General features: G+C 42.5%; 1 protein-coding gene across 6 annotated transcripts in view; it reads left to right on the top strand.

Moving 5' to 3' along the window:
• The window catches only part of THRA (thyroid hormone receptor alpha), a 111,299-nt gene that overhangs the window by 68,833 nt on the left and 22,614 nt on the right, over window positions 1-19,852 (top strand). For 3 of the 6 annotated variants that reach the window (XM_056549057.1, XM_056549056.1, XM_056549059.1), the window contains 3 exons: window positions 8,951-9,012; window positions 16,054-16,184; window positions 19,512-19,659. In XM_056549057.1, the coding sequence (XP_056405032.1) occupies window positions 8,951-9,012; window positions 16,054-16,184; window positions 19,512-19,659 (341 nt within the window). The remainder of the gene's footprint in view (window positions 1-8,950; window positions 9,013-16,053; window positions 16,185-19,511; window positions 19,660-19,852) is intronic. The other 3 variants (XM_056549060.1, XM_056549061.1, XM_056549058.1) reach the window with 2 other exon arrangements.

The following is a 19,852-nucleotide window of genomic DNA, read 5'->3' as shown; positions in this document are numbered from 1 at the left end:
TAAAAAAAAAAATGTAATACTTCCGGGACTTATCAGCTGCTGTTTACTACAGAGACAGTTATTTTCTTTTTGAATTTCTTTCCAATCTGACCACAGTGCTCTCTGCTGACACCTCTGTCCATTTTAGGAACTGTCCAGAGCTGGAGCAGATCCCCATAGCAAACCTCTCCTGCTCTGGACAATTCCTGACATGGATTGAGGTGTCAGCAGAGAGCACTGTGGTCAGACAGAAAGAAATTCAAAAAGAAAAGAACTTCCTCTGTAGTATACAGCAGCTGATAAGTACAGGATGGATTCAAAATTTTTAATAGAAGTAATTTACAAATCTATTTAACTTTCTGGCCCCTGTTGATTTAAAATAAATTGTTTTCCACCGGAGTACCCCTTTAAAGCAGGGGTACTCCGTTGGAGAACATTTTTTTTTTTTAAATCAACTGATGCCAGACAGTCAAACAGATTTGTAAATTACTTTTATTAAAAAATCTTAATCCTTCCAGTACTTATCAGCTGCTGTATACTACAGAGGAAGTTCTTTTCTTTTTGAATTTCTTTTCTGTCTGACCACAGTGCTCTCTGCTGACACCTCTGTCCATGTCAGAAACTGTCCAGAGTAGGAGAAAATCACCATAGCAAACCTCTCCTGCTCTGGACAGTTCCTAAAATGAACAGAGGTGTCAGCAGAGAGCACTGTGGTCAGACAGAAGGGAAATTCTAAAAGAAAAGAACTTCCTCTGGAGCATACAGTAGCTGATAAGTACTGGAAGGATTAAGATTTTTTAATAGAAGTAATTTACAAATCTGTATAACTTTCTGGCACCAGTTGTTTAAAAAAAAAAAAATAATAATGTTTTCCAGTGGAGTACCCCTTTAATGCTTTTTTCGGCCAACAGTTATCGTTCCTGATCTCCGCCATGCACGATCAGCTGAGCCGAGAATGCATGTGTTCTCAATCGGGACATGACGAAAGCTGCCGCCAGACTTCTCTATTTTTGGCATATCTATACCTGAACAATCCAACATGCCTGCTGTTACAACCCCTGCAGTTGCAACCTGTGTCTCTCCAGTTGTTGCAGAACTACAACTCCCATCTGCTCAGCTGTCTGGGCATGATGGAAGTTGTAGTTCTGCAATAGCTGGAGAGAGACTCGGGTCGGGAAATACAAGTGTAGCTGGAAATCGTAGTTCTGTACTTCCCTACAACTCTACACTGCTCTACAGCTTTGGCCGCCAAACTGCTTCCCCCCCCCCCCCTTCGGCTGTCCGGGCATGCTGGGAGTTGTAGTTTTGCAACAGCTGGAGGCACCCTGTTGGGAAGCACTGGGCTATGATTTTCTTTTTGCAGCAGTGTGTACCTAGTGCTTATATAGACATGTGGATACTGCACCATTACAGCTATATTAGCATTGACATTCTATTACATAATCATGCAGAGGTCCAGAGACAAGCAGAGGTGTCAGCAGAGAGCACTGTGGTCAGAAAGAAAAGAACAACTCAACTTCAGCAGCTGATAACTACTGGAAGGATTAAGATTTTTTTTAAATAGAAGTCATTTACAAATCTGTTTAACTTTCTGGAGCCAGTTGAGATATATATATATATATATATATATATATATATATATATATATATATAAAAGTTTTGTTTCTGCAATACCCCTTTAACCATACGTGTGTATGATGAGCCCGCATTTTGGTGGGACCGGCTGATAAGCTACAGTGGCCTCCCTGATAGGCTTGCCATGCAGACGTTATTTTGGCCACCCTGCCGGTATTTTTATATTAAAAATACCGGCAATGCAATGGCCGATATTTATCCAACCAATCCTCCAACTCCCAGAATGTTGCACCATATGCTATACCAGTGTTACCCAACCAGAGCCCCTCCAGCTGTTGCAAAACTACAACTCCCAGCATGCCCGGACAGCCGTTGGCTTTTCGGGCATGCTGGGAGTTGTAGTTTTGCAAAAGCTGGAGGAACACTGACCTATACTATATACCTCTATATAGTCCAACATGCTGGGAGTTGTAGTTTTCACTTGGGGCAGCTGCTAAGCCACAGGCTGTATCAGGGCATGCTGGGAGTTGTAGTTAGTAACTTACTGCAACTCTTGAATTTAATATAGATAAGTGATCAAAAAGTCACATCGAAACAAAAATGGTACAGTTAAAAATCACAGATGGGGGCGCAAAAATTAGCCCTCATACAGGCCCGTATAAGGGAAAATAAAAAGTTAGAGGGATCATAATTGGACAAATTTTTTCCCCGCAATATGTGTATCCTGTGATGTTACGCATATTTAATAAATTATGCAAATGAGCATGGCCGTCCAGGCATGGCTGTCCAGGTATGCTGGGAGTTGTAGTTTTGCAACAGCTGGAGGTAACCCTGGTTGAGAAACACTGACCTATACTATATACTTCTATATAGTCCAACATTCTGGGAGTTGTAGTTTTGCAACAGCTGGGGGGCCTCAGTCTGGAGGCCACTGCTCTAAAGGAATGACTTAGGGGCAGCTATGAGACACATGCATGCAGTCCACAAAGGTGTATTCTAATAATTCGCTTTCATCTTTCTATGTGCACCTACGTACACAAACAACTGTGCCGAGCTGCAGAAATGTTACTCAGGAGCTGCCATGTCACTGCTCTCAGAGGTCCTCTTCCTACGTTGCTATGGTTTAGCTGCTCCAGGCAGCAGATGGGGGATTGTGTCAGCTAGACCCACGCGTGGACCAACATCTCGCTTACACAGCAATTACACTGAGACACGGGATCTGCGAGAATCGGGAAGTCCGTGACGTGCCGGTGACCCGGCTTTGGCTTGTGCCCCATTCACACCTTCTCTGGCACAGTCTTCTGCACGTGGTATTCACTAGAGGTGCTAAGGATCTCTCAAGCAGGGAGTGACGAAATCCACCCTGGCCCATAGCTGCGTTCTTGTTTCTCTAATCGCTCTCACCTTTGCTCTGTTGAAGCAATCTTTTTAGTTGTACCGTATACCTATTATCTGCCAACATTTCCTTATCTTCCAACCTTATCGCCGATTTCTTGTATGTCCAGTCTCTTTACCTCCCTTGCCCCCGTCTTATCCTTGTCCTGTTCTATACCTTTTACGTTACACTTTTTATTCAAGTACAAAAATGAGAGTACGGCACTGCCGCGTACCTTTTAATACAGCTGGCTGCTTGGAAGAAATCCGGTTCTTACACCTTGGCACTACGAAGGTAACATAAAACGCGCTCGATCCTCGGAAACCATAGAGGTAGAAAATCCCACTTGGAGGAAAAATAGAGGAGGCACTGGATTAAAGTTACTTGGTATTTTATTCCTCAGGTCTCAGATACAAACATGGCCGACAGGCCGTTTCTCGCTCACATGCGCTTAATCATGGCCAATGATTGAGCACATGTGAGCGAGAAACGGCCCGTCGGCCATGCTTGTATCTGAGACCTGAGGAATAAAATACCAAGTAACTGCAATCCAGTGCCTCCTCTATTTTTCCTCCAAGTGGGATTACGCTTTTCATTACTGTACTTTTGTAGCCGTCTTTGGTGATTTTGTTTCTCCGGTGCGCTCCTCTGGTTTTATTCTAGGCAATACGAAAGAGGCCGAGTTTCTTGCCCCGTTGTCGGCCCTTTTCTTCCTTCTTCTCATCTGTGCAAGTTTATCTCTGGTTTGATTTTCCCCGCATCTGGTGGGAATCAAAGTTGTTTATGGCAAACCTGGCACGGATCCTCCGCAATCAGTACCCTATGTCGGCTTCCAGAAATAACATTCCTGCCTTTGAAAGTCCCGCAGAGCAGAACTAAACAGACCAGGGCTGATTAACCACTACAGTACCCCAAGGAGAGATGTAGACGGAGGGCCGCAGGGTACATGGACGCCTAGGACATACAGTTCATAGGTGTATAAAGAATGAACAATTCTAAGAGAGCAAAGAAGAAAGTCGGGAACACAGACGCCACAGTCTATCACAGGTTGAATTCCAGACAATATTCAACTTACATGTTCAAGAAAACTTGGCACTCCAAAATATGATGCAAAGAGTTTTATTTATACAGTCCTTAAATAAATTAACGTTTCGGCCCTACCAGGACCAGGAATATTACTGGACTGGTGCGGAGAATGGAAGAATCGGCCAAGAGCCGTGTGATCAGGTAGGTTGTAGCGTGGCTTGTAGCCACGCTACAACCTACCTAATCACACGGCTCTTGGCCGATTCTTCCATTCTCCGCAACAGTCCTGTAAAATTCTGATGAAGGTCCCGGTAGGTCCGAAACGTTAATTTGTTTAAGGACTGTATAAATAAAACTCTTTGCATCATATATTGGAGTGCCAAGTTTTCTTGAACAAGTATTAAAGGATCGGGATTCCCACTTGAGCACCATCTGCGAGGGAGTGACATATTTTCTTCCCCGACGGATGGTGCTCTGCTTCGCATCATAGATAGCGTATGTTCCACCTACATAAGATAGCGGCACTCACCATAGATGGTATATTCTTCTTCCTTATTGGTTCAAATACTCACATACATGATGACCGGAGGGAGATGGCAGTAAAAAGGGGTGTGCAGCTGAATAGGAGGCAACAGCCATTTTTTGCACTTTTTAGCGCTTCATCCGGCCTCAATGAAGCACTAAGAAGTGTGAAACGGCTGTTGCCCCTGTCATCATGAGTATTTGAACCAATAAAGAAGAGGAATTGACTGTCTATGGTGAGAGCCGCTATCTTATTTTCTTTACTTGGTATGAAGAATAAATGTCTTCTGTAAATACAGGGCCATTAAAGATAAACAAAAACTAGGGCCATTTTTTATGGCCAGTGAACAGGCCGAAATACATTTAAAATAAAAAATAGTAATAAGAATTATATAATATAATTTTTTGTCTACAAATTAATAAAAAAAGACGATAAATATGACGAAGAAGCGTATGCAAAATAAAAAATAAAAAAAACCTGTGGGAAAAAAATGCACAAAAAAAGGCCCAAAAGCAAAATAAAGGCTCAAAAGTAACAGCTGAAAAATGGACGTTCGTTGAGCCTCAAAATTAGGATAAAAAATAAAAACAGCGTGTGAGCTGGACAGTGTCAGTATATATGGACACACCCTCTTGACAAGGGAAGTGTAACGCCCAGTTGTCAGTTTATTCAGCTTTTCAGCTTTTTTATTCTAGAGCAGTGTTTTTGTGTTTCTCTGATATTGGTGTCTTGCGAAAATGTCCATTGTGCGCAGGGCTAGTGGTACGATATAGTTGTATATTCCATTTTGTTCTTTTTACTGCAAACTTGTACTAACGTACAGTATATATGTGTAAGCCAGGGGATACAGACATACCTCATCCCACTATTGGCGGCAAAAACAAGACACGTATCTAATCTGTGAGTTATACTCGTGTTTCCATTGTGCTGCCAATAAAATGCTACCCCCCATCCATTGTTCCATGTCGCTATATAGTGCTTTATCTAGGACAAATTTCACATGTTCCTTGTGGATAACAAGAAGGTATATCATTATTGTCCGGCACCCTCTTGGGGACATACACTGAAGGACTGAAATGCGGCACTTCTTTAAAGAGCGCAGACGGGGACAATACAGTTTATACCGCAATGGCCTTCTCCTGCAAATGACAATTGGTGAAGTCAGATTCTATATAAAAAGTAATATTGTCCATTAAAGTACAAGCTGAATAGATGTATAGAAACTTTCTTCCTCCCCCTCTCCATTGAGCCAAGCAGACTGTAGAAGGAATCCATAGAACATGTAACCTGTTACTCCCACTGCATTATGACACAGACAGAAGGAATGTATGGAGCATATTATCTGCCCCCCCACCCCACCCTCGGTAATACACGCACAAGAGGAGCGTATAGAACCTGCCGTGCTTTATACTGGCTTGTCCAGACGAGTGGGGGATAAATAGTCTGATAGGCTCATATATGGACAACCCAAACCCTATGTTGCTCCTCTCTGCTGTAGGTGGTGCATGTAATACAGATAAAACAGAGTTCCCCAATCTGTGCCTCTCCGGCAAATCCCAACACTCATCGTGGCCGGGCAGCCGAAGGCCACAGGATTGGGATTACTCTTCTACAACCTACTACTATAGTGTTTACTCAGATAGTAGGGATTCCACCTCATCCTACACATTGATAACACTATGGTAGTGATCATAGTATCGCCCAGTCTCACCATCCCACCACCTTCCCACCAGGGGGTTATCCAGGATTTATAGGAAACATAGCTGCTCTCTTCTAAAAAAAAAAAAAACAGCACCGCCCATGTCTTCAGGTTGTGTGTGGTATTACAACTCTGTACCATTCACTTCATTGCAACTGAGCTACAATACCACACAAACTAAGGGAAAGAGTGGTGCTGTTTCTGGAATAAAGCCGATCTGTATTTTCCTGGATATAACATTTTAAAGGGCGGTACAGTGAACAATTGCCCAGGGCTTTTTTTTTCGAGGATTTTCTAGGACTCTCATAAGTAACCACAATTGACACATTCATTACCCTAGACCACCTGGGAAAGTACATTTTCTGTTGCAAAACTACATCACCCCTCATGCCTTGACAGCATTTAGCTGTAAGGAGATGATGAGAGTTGTAAGAGCCACAGATTGGAGGCCACTGTTCTTCAGCCTACTAAAACAGCCTTTACCCAGATAGTAAGGATGTCCTACACATTTACAACACTAATCACCCCGAACCACCCTGGGACAATCAGGGTAGTTGTACCCAGTCTACAGTCTACTTAAATAGTACGTACTTGGATATTCGGAATGCCACATTATCCTACACGTTGCTAACACTGAGGCAGTTGTCAAACTCAAACCGTTTCTCCCTGGCACCATTTTAAAAGTTGGCACAGTGGAAAGTTGCCCAGGGCTACATTTTCTGTAATCTGAATGTACTACTGACCCCACTCAGTACCCTTGACCACCAGGGAATATGCAGATAATAACCCGTTTACTACCCTAGACTACCATAAATTATGGAATTACTAGAAAAAGAAGATTGATGTATATAAAACTATTATATGTATATTTTTGTCCCTGCAGCTGTTGCCTGTGTGTCTCTGTAAGGAGACCTAATACAGGAAGTGAGGGTGGACAAGCAGGGCTCTGTGCAGTCTCCTGGCTTGTCAGTCATCCTGCTGTGTGAGCCGAAGGCATGTGTGAGGGCCTCAGTACATAGAAACCTGTTTGTCCTCCATGCACAGAGCCCTGCTTGTCCTGCCTGCACAGAGCCCCGCTTGTTCTCAGTGTACAGAGCCCTGCTTGTCCTCAGTGTACAGAGCCCTGCTTGTCCTCAGTGTACAGAGCACTGCTTGTCCTCGGTGTACAGAACCCTGCTTGTCCTCAATGCACAGAGCCCTGCTTGTCCTCAGTGTACAGAGCCCTGCTTGTCCTCAGTGTACAGAGCCCTGCTTGTCCTCAGTGTACAGAGCCCCGCTTGTCCTCAGTGTACAGGGCCCCGCTTGTCCTCAGTGTACAGGGCCCCGCTTGTCCTCAGTGTACAGAGCCCTGCTTGTCCTCAGTGTACAGAGCCCTGCTTGTCCTCAGTGTACAGAGCCCTGCTTGTCCTCAGTGTACAGAGCCCTGCTTGTCCTCAGTGTACAGAGCCCTGCTTGTCCTCAGTGTACAGAGCCCTGCTTGTCCTCAGTGCACAGAGCCCTGCTTGTCCTCAGTGTACAGAGCCCTGCTTGTCCTCAGTGTACAGAGCCCTGCTTGTCCTCAGTGTACAGAGCCCTGCTTGTCCTCAGTGTACAGAGCCCTGCTTGTCCTCAGTGCACAGAGCCCTGCTTGTCCTCAGTGTACAGAGCCCTGCTTGTCCTCGGGTACAGAGCCCCGCTTGTCCTCGGTGTACAGAGCCCCGCTTGTCCTCGGTGTACAGAACCCCGCTTGTCCTCAATGCACAGAGCCCTGCTTGTCCTCAGTGTACAGAGCCCTGCTTGTCCTCGGTGTACAGAGCCCTGCTTGTCCTCGGTGTACAGAGCCCTGCTTGTCCTCGGTGTACAGAGCCCTGCTTGTCCTCGGTGTACAGAGCCCTGCTTGTCCTCGGTGTACAGAGCCCCGCTTGTCCTCGGTGTACAGAGCCCCGCTTGTCCTCGGTGTACAGAGCCCCGCTTGTCCTCGGTGTACAGAGCCCCGCTTGTCCTCGGTGTACAGAGCCCCGCTTGTCCTCAGTGTACAGAACCCTGCTTGTCCTCGGTGTACAGAGCCCTGCTTCTCCTCAGTGTACAGAGCCCTGCTAGTCCTCAGTGTACAGAGCCCCGCTCGTCCTCAGTGTACAGAGCCCCGCTCGTCCTCAGTGTACAGAGCCCCGCTTGTCCTCAGTGTACAGAGCCCCGCTAGTCCTCAGTGTACAGAGCCCCGCTCGTCCTCAGTGTACAGAGCCCCGCTCGTCTTCAGTGTACAGAGCCCCGCTCGTCCTCAGTGTACAGAGCCCTGCTTGTCCACCCACACACCAGCAACAGCTTCAGGAACAAAAATACATATATTTTATAACTTATGTATATTTACATACATTATAAAAAAGTATTTTGCTAACAACAGGTACACTTTACTTTTGGGATTTTCTTTTTTTTTGCACAATGGCGACTTATAAATGTTGGCGCTGGGCAAGTGCTTTCCCAGCCGCCCCGACGTATGAGCGTGAGCATCTGCAGATCAGCTCTTTGACATAGTCCTCTAGTGACACACTGACACCATCTAGTAAATCCGGGGCATTTAAGTTCAAGGCGGTGAGTGTTGTCGAACGCGGGTGTGTTAGGTGGTGTCCTGTTTGGTAAGGGTTTTAATACTCGGATATTAATGACGTACAGGATTATAGGACTGTCTGCTCTATTCTGAAATTTGTGGGTACGGTACGTGGGTTGGGGCTTCAGAACTGTGTCTGAAAATCTCTACTTCCCGTTTTTTATTCATGTTCTCTCTCTGTCCGTACAGGTGGCCGGATGGGAAGCGAAAAAGAAAGAATAGCCAATGTATGGGAAAAGGCGGCATGTCAGGTATGAGGATCAGTGAGGGGGATTCTGCTTCTATTACTACGTCTATTGTGTTATCTAATCCTTCCTATATCTCCTGCCACCTCTTCTGTATCCCATCACTCCCCCAGCAGCTTCCTTTGCTTTGTACCCCATCACTGTAGCTGCTTCTTCTTATACGTATTCTACATATGTGGATGAACTAAAACAGTATTTCCTAATCAGGGTGCCTCCAGCTGTTGCAAAACTACAACTTCCAGCATGCCGGGACAGCCAAAGGCTGTCCGGGCATGCTGGGATTTGTAGTTTTGTAACAGCTGGAGGGACCCTTTTTGGGAAACACTGCTTTGGACTCGATATTAGTACTACAACTCCCACCATGCACGGACAACCTTTGGCTGGGCATTCTGGGAGTTGTAGTTATACAACAGCTGGTGGCACCCTGGTTGGGAAACACTAGACTAGAAACATCTCCAGAGGGTTGTGCCCTGGTACAGTGTGTTCCCACATTGTGGCTGCCATGTGCGGGAGTAATCAAGCCCCCATGGGGTAGCCAGTGGCCGTCTAATTTTGTTGGTGATTCTACAACGTGGTTTCATCCACATAAGACAGCTGCAGTCTGGCAGCGCACCCTAAAAGTGGTATTCCCAACTCGCAAAGTGATCCCCTGTCTACAAGATAGGGAATAACAAGCTAATTGGTGGGGGACCCACACCAATCACTTCTTCTTTTGATCAGTGGGGGTCACAATGGTTGGACACCCACCAATTAAATTGTAATTCCCTATCCAACCACTGAAACCCCAACTATCACCTCCTATTTTTGATCACTGGGGGTCACAGCAGTTTGACCCACACTGATCAGCTTGTCAGTCCCTATCCAACCACTGGGACCCACACTGATCACCTCCATACTTCTGATCAGTGGGGGTCACAGCCACACTGATCAGCTTGTTATTCCCTATCCAACCACTGGGACCCCCACCTATTATCTCCATACTTTTGATCAGTGGGGGTCAGAGTGGTAAGAACCCAACCAATTAGTTTGTAATTCCCTATCCAACCACTGGGACCTCCACTGATCACCTCCATGCTTTTGATCAGTGGAGGTCACAGCCGTTGGACCCCCACCAATTAGCTTTTCATTCCCTGTCCAACCACTCCCTATCCAATCACTTGAACCTCCACTGATCACCTCCATTCTTTTGATCAGTGGAGGTCACAGCCATAGGACCCCCACCAATTAGCTTGTCATTCCCTGTCCAACCACTCCCTATACAACCACAGGGACCTCCACTGATCACCTCCATATTTTTGTTCAGTGGAAGTCACAGCCGTTGGACCCCCACTAATTAGCTTGTCATTCCCTGTCCAACCACTGGAACCCCCACCGATCACCTCCATATTTTGATCATTGGGGGTCACAGTGGTTGGAGCCCCACAAATTAGCTTGTAATTCTCTGTCGAACCACTGGGACCCCCACCTATCTTCATACTTTTAATCAGCGGTTGTTACCACACTGATCAGCTTGTTATTTCCCACCCAACCACTGGGACCCCCACCGACCACCTCCATACTTTTGATCAGTGGCGGTCGCAATATTAGGACTCACACTGCTAAGCTTGTTATGCCCTATTCTGTGAAAAGGTTTGCGAGTTGGAAATAACCCTTTTTTTTTAATGCTTTTCTGGAGAACCGAAACACATCAAAGGGTTGAACCTTCACCATTCTGCACGCGCCTGCTCTATGCTATGGCTGCTGTGTGTACTACACTCTCAACCTCCCCTTTGCAATATTTAGGAAGGTATGCTTACTATTTTATCAGCCATTCCTATAACCGCTGCTCCCACCTAAATTCTTCTGTCACGGGAACCAGCAATCCGTGAAACATAAATCACATTTCTGTAAATCAGTGACAGAAGAAAAAAAAAAATTCTAGGGATCAATACAGATCCGTCATTAGCTTGATGTGACTAGTTTGGGCACATTTTGCTGCAAATTACAGATCATAGCCTGACATGTTTTGCTTCTGCATAGACGGTATATTAGAAGAGCTTATTAAAAAGAAATCATGTAAAAAGTCATATTGTGGATTGGGAAGCATGTGTGTTGTCAGTAGAGATGAGCGAACGTACAGTAAATTCGATTCGTCACAAACTTCTCGGCTCGGCGGTTGCTGACTTTTCCTGCATAAATTAGTTCAGCTTTCCGGCGCTCCGGTGGGCTGGAAAAGGTGGATACAGTCCTAGGAAAGAGTCTCCTAGGGCTGTATCCACCTTTTCCAGCCCAAAGGGAGCACCTGAAAGCTGATCAACTGCCGAGCCGAGAAGTTTGTGATGAATCGAATTTACTGTAAGTTCGCTCATCTCTAGTTGTCAGTCATTCTTTGTTGATATGCACCCTAGTAAAGAACAGATATAATGAATTAATAAATAAATATATATATATATATGTGTGTGTGTGTGTGTATTAAAAAATATATATTTATAAATATATATATATATATATATATATATGTATGATATATATATATATATTTCTAAAAAATATAAAATGTAAAATCATCTGGACTAATACGGCTACTCCTAACTACTCTAAAAAAAAATATATATATATATATATATAAAAAGTATATATATATATATATATATGTATATATATACACATACATATATATGTGTATCTCTCTCTCTCTCTCTCTCTCTCTCTCTCTCTCTCTCTCTCTCTCTCTCATGATAATTCAGAATTATAAGAATTAACTGTTCTGGTGCATGTACATCATAGAGCAGTGGTCTCCAAACTGTAGACTTCCACATACTGCAAAACTACAACTCCCAGCATGCCCGGACAGCCGTTGGCTGTCCGGGCATGCTGGGAATTGTAGTTTTGCAATATCTGATCCATGGGGGTCCAACTGATTGCCAGGACAGTGGCGCCCTCATACACAGTGGATGGAGCTGTGTAGTGGCCCTGCATGGACAGCTCAGCTCCCAATCACTTCAATGGGACCTGAGTGACAGTAACCCAGTATGGCCACTACATAATGTCCGGAGCTATTTGCATCCGGCTACATTCACTGCGTATGTGGGCACCATGGTTCTGACAAAGAGCTGATTGGTAGGGGTGCTGGTTGTCGGACCCCCACTGATTAGATACCCTGAAAATAGGCCATCAATGGAAAAAGTCATAAAAAAAAACCTTTAACCATCACAAGCTGAGGGAGCTTTATCAATCTCAAATTAAGAGGCCACCTATCCCTGTACACCTCAGTATTTGCTGCGTCAATTGAAGTGTTTAAAGAGTACCTGTCACCCAAAAAAACTTTTAATACAGTGTTCCTTGTGTAATTCGCAGACACTTTCCCATTCACTTACTTTTATCAACATAAATAGGACACCTAGGAAATAGTGATCATAATCTAATACATTATAACTTGTTCTTCAATAAGGGAATCTCGCGAGGGGCCACAAAAACAATGAACTTTAGGAAGTTTGGTCAACCCAGAGAAGCCCTTAACAATATAAAATGGGATAATGTCCTCAAAATCAAGAATACTGACACCAAATGGTAGACTTTAATATCTTAAATTCTCACTGTAAGATGTATATACCTGATGGGAATTAAAGGGTCAGAAATAAAAGAAAACCAATGTGGATGAATAAAAATGTTAAAGGGGCAATAAATGACAAAAATAAAGCATTTAAACTACTAAAACAGGACGGCAGTGAAGAAGCATTCAAAAGCCATAGAGAAAAATGTAAAATATGTAAAAATAAAATTAAAAAACTGATAAAAGCCGCAAAAATTGAGACAGAACGACTTACTGACAAAGATAGTAAAACTAATTCCAAAATGTTTTTTAACTATATAAATAGCAAAAAGGTTAAAAATGAAAGTGTTGGCCCTTTAAAAAATGATGAGGAAGAAATTATAAACGGGGATCAGGAAAAAGCAAATATATTAAACATATTCTTCTCCACTGTATTCACTGAGGAAAAGGAAATGCCAGATGAAATACAGCGAGATAAGGTAAACTCCCCAGTACAGGTCACCTGTCTAACCCAGGAAGAAGTACAGTGCCGCCTACAAAAAATCAAAATAGAGAAATCACCAGGTCCAGATGGCATTCACCCCAGTGTTCTAAAGGAATTAAGTTATGTAATAGACAGACCCCTATTTTTTAATATATAGGGACTCTATAGTAACAGGGACTGTTCCCCAGGACTGGTGCATGGTATATGTGGTGCCAATATTTAAAAAGGGGTGAAAAGGTGAGCCCAGGAACTATAGACCTGTTAGTTTAACCTCTGTTGTATGTAAATTGTTTGAGAGTTTTCTAAGAGATGCTATTTTGGAGTATCTTGATAAAAATAAATGTGTGACCCCGTATCAGCATGGATTTATGAGGGATCGGTCCTGTCAAACTAACCTGATCAGCTTTTATGAGGAGGTGAGCTCCAGACTGGACCAGGGGCAATCGCTGGTAGTCGTATATCTTGATTTTTCCAAAGCATTTGATACAGTGCCAAATAAAAGGTTGGTGCATAAAATGAGAAGGATTGGGCTGGGGGAAAATGTGTTTAAGTAGGTAAGTAACTGGCTCAGTGATAGGAAACAGAGGGTGATTATTAATGGTACTTATTCTGATTGACTGTTACTAGTGGGGTTGCACAGGGGTCAGTCTTGGGTCCTATTCAATTTAATATATTTATTAATGACCTTGTAGAGGGGTTGAATAGTGAAGTAGCAATCTGTGCTGATGATACAAAACTCTGTAAATAGTAAATGTAATAGAGGACAGTGCACTGTTATAAATCTGGGATGGTTGGATGTTTGGGCTGAGAAGTGGCAGATGAGGTTCAACACTGATAAATGTAAGGTAATGCACATGGGGAAGAAAAATCCGGGCTGGGATTATGTATTAAATGGGAGAATACTAGGGACGACTGACGTGGAAAAGGACTTGGGAGTCTTAGTTAACAGTAAATTTAGCTGTAGTGACCAGTGTCTGGCAGCTGCTGCCAAGGCAAATAAAATCATGGGGTGCATCAATAGGGGCATAGATGCCCACGACAAGGAAATAATTCTACCGCTGTACAAATCACTAGTCAGATCACACATAGAATACTGTGTACAGTACTGGGCACCAGTGTACAAGAAATATATAGTGGAGCTGGAGAGGGTTCAAAGACGGGCAACCAGGGTAATACGGGGAATGGGAGGACTACAGTACCCAGAAAGATTATCAGAATTAGGGTTATTTAGTTTAGAAAAAAGAAGACTTAGGGGCGCCCTAATAACTATGTATAAAGATATCAGGGGACAGTACAGAGATCTCTCCCATGAACTATTTATACCCAGGACTGTATCTATAACAAGGGGGCATCCTCTACGTCTAAAGGAAAGAAGGTTTCTACATCAGCACAGACAGGGATTCTTTACTGTAAGAGCAGTGAGACTGTGGAATTTTCTGCCTGAGGAGGTGGTTATGATTAACTCTGTAAAAGAATTTAAAAGGGGTCTGGATGCATTTTTGGAGAGTAATAACATTACTGCTTATGAATTCTAGATCTGTAGGGACAGAAGGTTGATCCAGGGATTTATTCTGATTGGCATATTTGGAGTCGAGAAGGAATTTTTACCTCTAGTATTAGGGTTTTTTGACTTCCTCTGGATCAACTCAGTAGGGACTCATTAGGGTTATAGGTTGAACTTGATGGACTCTGGTCTTTCTTCAACCTTATGAACTATGTTACTATGTTTAAAATGTATTAGAAAAAACAGCCACTAGGTGGCTCTGTTCTGTTCCCTGCTGCAATTAAAACAGTAAGTTTGTTCTCCTTCCGGCTTGGCAGGAGACCAAACTCGGGAAGTGCTTCTCTGCACTGAGCTTGATTGACAGCTGCGCTGAAATTGAAAACTTCACAAATTCTTAAAGAAAACTGCACAGACTGAAACCTGCAGGAGACCCTTACTGATAGCAACACAAACTGAAACATGCACAGAGCCTTAGGTCTTCTATTCATCACAGCACTGCAACCATGTGAGGGCGGAAGTGGTCCCCTACAGGCTTCAGTGATGTCATGCCTGCTTGGAAACGTCCACTTTCTCCTGCTGGGAAATTGCACTATGTGAGCAAGAATAAAGCTTTTTAAAGCCCTGAAGGGGTGGAGGAGTAGTTAGGAAACATAGCCTAAGTTAGTTTAGAACCTTTTATTTGGTGACAGGTACTCTTTAAAAAAAATAAAAAGCGCCACACCTGTTCGCTGGTTGTATACTGTATTGCAGGCCAGCCCAGTAAAATTGAATTTCAATGTCAGTCACAACCCAAGGACAGGCATCATTCATGGCGCTATTTCTGGTAGAGGTCAGTCATATATTTCTAACTCTGGACAACCGGTATAACACCCACTGTACGTATAGTCATGTCGTCATCATCACGACAACAATGACTATTTTGTGTCACGAAGACAGCAAGGTATCCCTTGAAAGTGTCCTATCCGATGGCGCGTTGCCTGCCGTGCAGCGTCTGCTCCTTTGTAATGTGACCGCCAAGTATCTCATAACACCAGTGTCAAGCCTCCCCTCCCACGTGTTTAGCCCCTCAGCAGCAGAAGCCGCTGGTTCACCCCACGCAGCAGGCCCCCCTCTGGCCCTGCTGCCATCTCTGCACCGTCCAGACAGGATCTCAGAGTTATAAAACATAATTACTTCCGAAATGGCGAGAGAGAGAGAGATTCAGAAGGGAATGACACTCCATAATAGCTTACAACACAATGAACAGACCCTCTTGTGTTCCTGCGTCTCCATGCCTTGGTCGGCCTTTATTGTCCTAGCTGCGTGTGTGTTCTCTGTGCTGCGTGTGTGTCTTGCCTGCTGCACTGTCTCTATAAGGTCCTTTGTGTTTCCTCTGCTCATCTTATCGTTTTTTAACACTCTGCTTGTTTCTCTTATTGACCTGTTGTTCTGGCACAGTGTGTCAGGAGTCTGTCCATATTCCGACAGCCTGTATCCGTGTTATTGACTTGAATAAGACTGTCCCCCTCCTTTCACCCGGTGACACAGGTGACAGCTCGGTATCTCTGCTCTCTGCAGGGTATATCCCTAGCTACTTGGACAAAGATGAGCCGTGCGTGGTGTGCAGCGATAAGGCCACAGGTTACCACTACCGGTGCATCACCTGTGAGGGCTGTAAGGTGAGTAAGCCGTCACTGCCATCGCCTCTGCCTGGCATCTTCATATATTGATGTCTGTCCAAATTTAGAATGCAAGGAAAGCTTCTCCCGGTCGTGTTGCCAAAGTGATAAAATACGTCAGCAAAATATCTATCTTGACAACCAAGAAAGACGATGATGTGGTCAAAACATGTTTGTTTTTTTAGATATTTAGACATTTTTTTGGTTCTTTTTGCCTTACACACGTAGTTTTTCATAGAGTCCCCTGTATAAAGAACGTATCGGGTTTCCTGCCCGCTCTAGGCTATAATCTTGTTTTAGCTTCCAGGTACAAACACAGGATTAACATTTAATACCAGGATCTCCAGCAGGTATATCAGCCTCTCTATTACAGGGTTCGCTCCTCACCTGCCATTGTCATCCTCCTCCCAAGCTGCAGTAATAGGGAGAGAAGTCTGCGCTCCTGGATGCAGGGTCATTTTGTTGTCTGCCTCTTGCAGTTGGCGCAAGGAATTAGGCAGGAAATGGCAACAGGAAACGGCCAAAGTGCATTAAAAATGGATTAAAAACAATAAATATATATATATAGTAATCTGGAAAGAAAGCAACAAGTATGAAGGGACTAGATAGATAGATAGATATGAGATAGATAGATATGAGATAGATAGATATTAGATAGATAGTTAGGAGATAGATATGAGATAGATAGACAGATAGATAGATAGATAGATATGAGATAGATAGATAGATAGATAGATAGATAGATATGAGATAGATAGATATGCGACAGATAGATAGATAGGTAGATAGATATGAGATAGATATATATGAGATACATATGAGAGATAGATAGATAGATATGAGATAGATAGATAGATATGAGATAGATAGATAGATAGATATGAGATAGATAGATAGATATGCGACAGATAGATAGATAGGTAGATAGATATGAGATAGATATATATGAGATACATATGAGAGATAGATAGATAGATATGAGATAGATAGATATGTGATAGATAGATATGAGATAGATAGATAGATAGATAGATAGATATGAGATAGATAGATAGATAGATATGAGATAGATAGATATGAGATACATATGAGAGATAGATAGATAGATAGATAGACATGAGATAGATAGATATGAGATAGATAGATAGATAGATAGATATGCGACAGATAGATAGATAGGTAGATAGATATGAGATAGATATATATGAGATACATATGAGAGATAGATAGATATGAGATAGATATATATGAGATAGATAGATAGATATGTGATAGATAGATATGAGATAGATAGATAGATATGAAATAGATAGATAGATAGATATGAGATAGATAGATATGAGATACATATGAGAGATAGATAGATAGATAGATAGACAGATAGATATGAGATAGATAGATAGATAGATATGAGATAGATAGATATGAGAGAGATAGATATGAGAGAGATAGATAGATAGATATGAGATAGATAGATATGAGATATATATGAGATAGATAGATATGAGATAGATAGACAGATAGATATGAGATAGATAGATACATAGATATGAGATAGATAGATAGATAGATACATAGATATGAGATAGATAGACAGATAGATATGAGAGATACACAAAGCAGAAGGAGAGCAGCACATCCCCAAATAAAGTGCACGGGTTCCGTCAGCATAGAGCCCAGATTTAGGCATCCCTTGTATAGCAGCAAATAGGCAGCAGCAACTCCATTAAGGTGCAAAAATTATTCACACAACATGAGGCGACGTTTCGGTTTGCTCACCAAACCATTCTTAAGCCGGCTTGGTCGCCTCATGTTGTGTGAATAAAAGAACACTTTTTTGCACCTTAATGGAGTTGCTGCTGCCTGTTTGCTGCTAGATATGAGAGATAGATAGATATGAGATAGATAGATAGATAGATAGATAGATAGATAGATATGAGATAGAAAGATAGATATTAGATAGAAAGATAGATAGATATGAGATATAGATAGATATGAGATAGATAGATAGATAGATAGATATGAGATAGAAAGATAGATAGATATGAGATATAGATAGATATGAGATAGATAGATAGATAGATAGATAGATATGAGATATAGATAGATAGATATGAGATATAGATAGATAGATATGAGATATAGATAGATAGATAGATATGAGAGATAGATAGATAGATAGATATGAGAGAGAGATAGATAGATAGATAGATAGATAGATATGAGATATAGATAGATATAAGATATAGATAGATAGATAGATAGATATGAGATATAGATAGATATAAGATATAGATAGATAGATAGATAGATATGAGATATAGATAGATAGATATGAGATATAGATAGATAGATAGATAGATAGATATGAGAGATAGATAGATAGATTGATGATAGATAAATATGAGAATGAGAGATAGATAGATGATAGATAAATATGAGAAAGAGAGATAGATAGATATGAGATAGATAGATATATATGAGATAGATAGATATATATTGATAAATCTACTAAATAGATACTAGATAGATAAAGAGATTATATGTGTTTGTATATATATATTAGATAAATGGGCATGAAACGATAGATAGATAGAGTAGTACTGCATTGAACGTTTTGTGCTTCCTATCTATAGGGATTTTGAGGACCTTATCCCTATTGTCTCTACTTGCAGCCAAGCTGTAAAGTCTTTGGAAGAACTCCACCTGTTGCTGCCCTGTGTAGTAGAAAGACACATAGATAGTCCAAGAAGTTCCCAATTGCCTCTGATACCATGCGGGTTATGGTTATATCTGAATGTATTAGTCAGTCAGGGGTATACTGACAATATGTGACCCATGACTGATCCCAGTATATAAGGATGTTTTTAAGAGATCCCCCACACTGTCCATTTCTTAAATGAATTGTTACATTGGACTAAAAAAAAAAGGGAGCGTGCATGAACAGGGCAGATGTCTGATGTCTTTTCTACTATAGGGGATGGTGTGAGGGAGAACTGAATAGAGCTGTTTATGTCCCTTTTGTGCACTGGTCATTACTATACTACAGCGTTTCCCATCCAGGGTGCCTTCAGCTGTTGCAAAACTACGACTTCCAGCATGCCCGGACAGCCAACGGCTGTCCGGGCATGCTAGGAGTTGTAGTTTTGCAACAGCTGGAGGCACCCTGGTTGGGAAATACCGCTATACAGTGTTTTGGTGTATCTCTTTTATGTGTTTAGCTATTAATATAGAACACATGAAGGAAGTAGGTTTTGTTTTCTGTACCTTGGGTTAGTTTTTTGTAGAAATTATAGTAGTTGACAAATGTATTTTGTTATTCCGCAGGGCTTCTTTCGCCGCACCATCCAAAAGAATTTGCACCCCTCGTATTCTTGCAAGTACGATGGCTGCTGCATCATCGACAAGATCACCCGGAATCAGTGCCAGCTCTGTCGCTTTAAGAAATGTATCGCTGTGGGCATGGCAATGGACCGTAAGTATGATGACCGCGATTAGAGTGGAGGAGTCTAAGCCTTTCTTAAATCCTTGGTTCTGTTTATTACATTTAGAGATGAACGAACTTACAGTAAATTCGATTCGTCACGAACTTCTCGGCTCGGCAGTCGATGACTTTTCCTGCATAAATTAGTTCAGCCTTCAGGTGCTCCCGTGGGCTGGAAAAGGTG

Source organism: Hyla sarda, chromosome 12, assembly GCF_029499605.1.
Source record: "Hyla sarda isolate aHylSar1 chromosome 12, aHylSar1.hap1, whole genome shotgun sequence".
Lineage (NCBI taxonomy): Eukaryota > Metazoa > Chordata > Amphibia > Anura > Hylidae > Hyla > Hyla sarda.
This window is presented reverse-complemented; position numbering and strand designations above follow the sequence as displayed.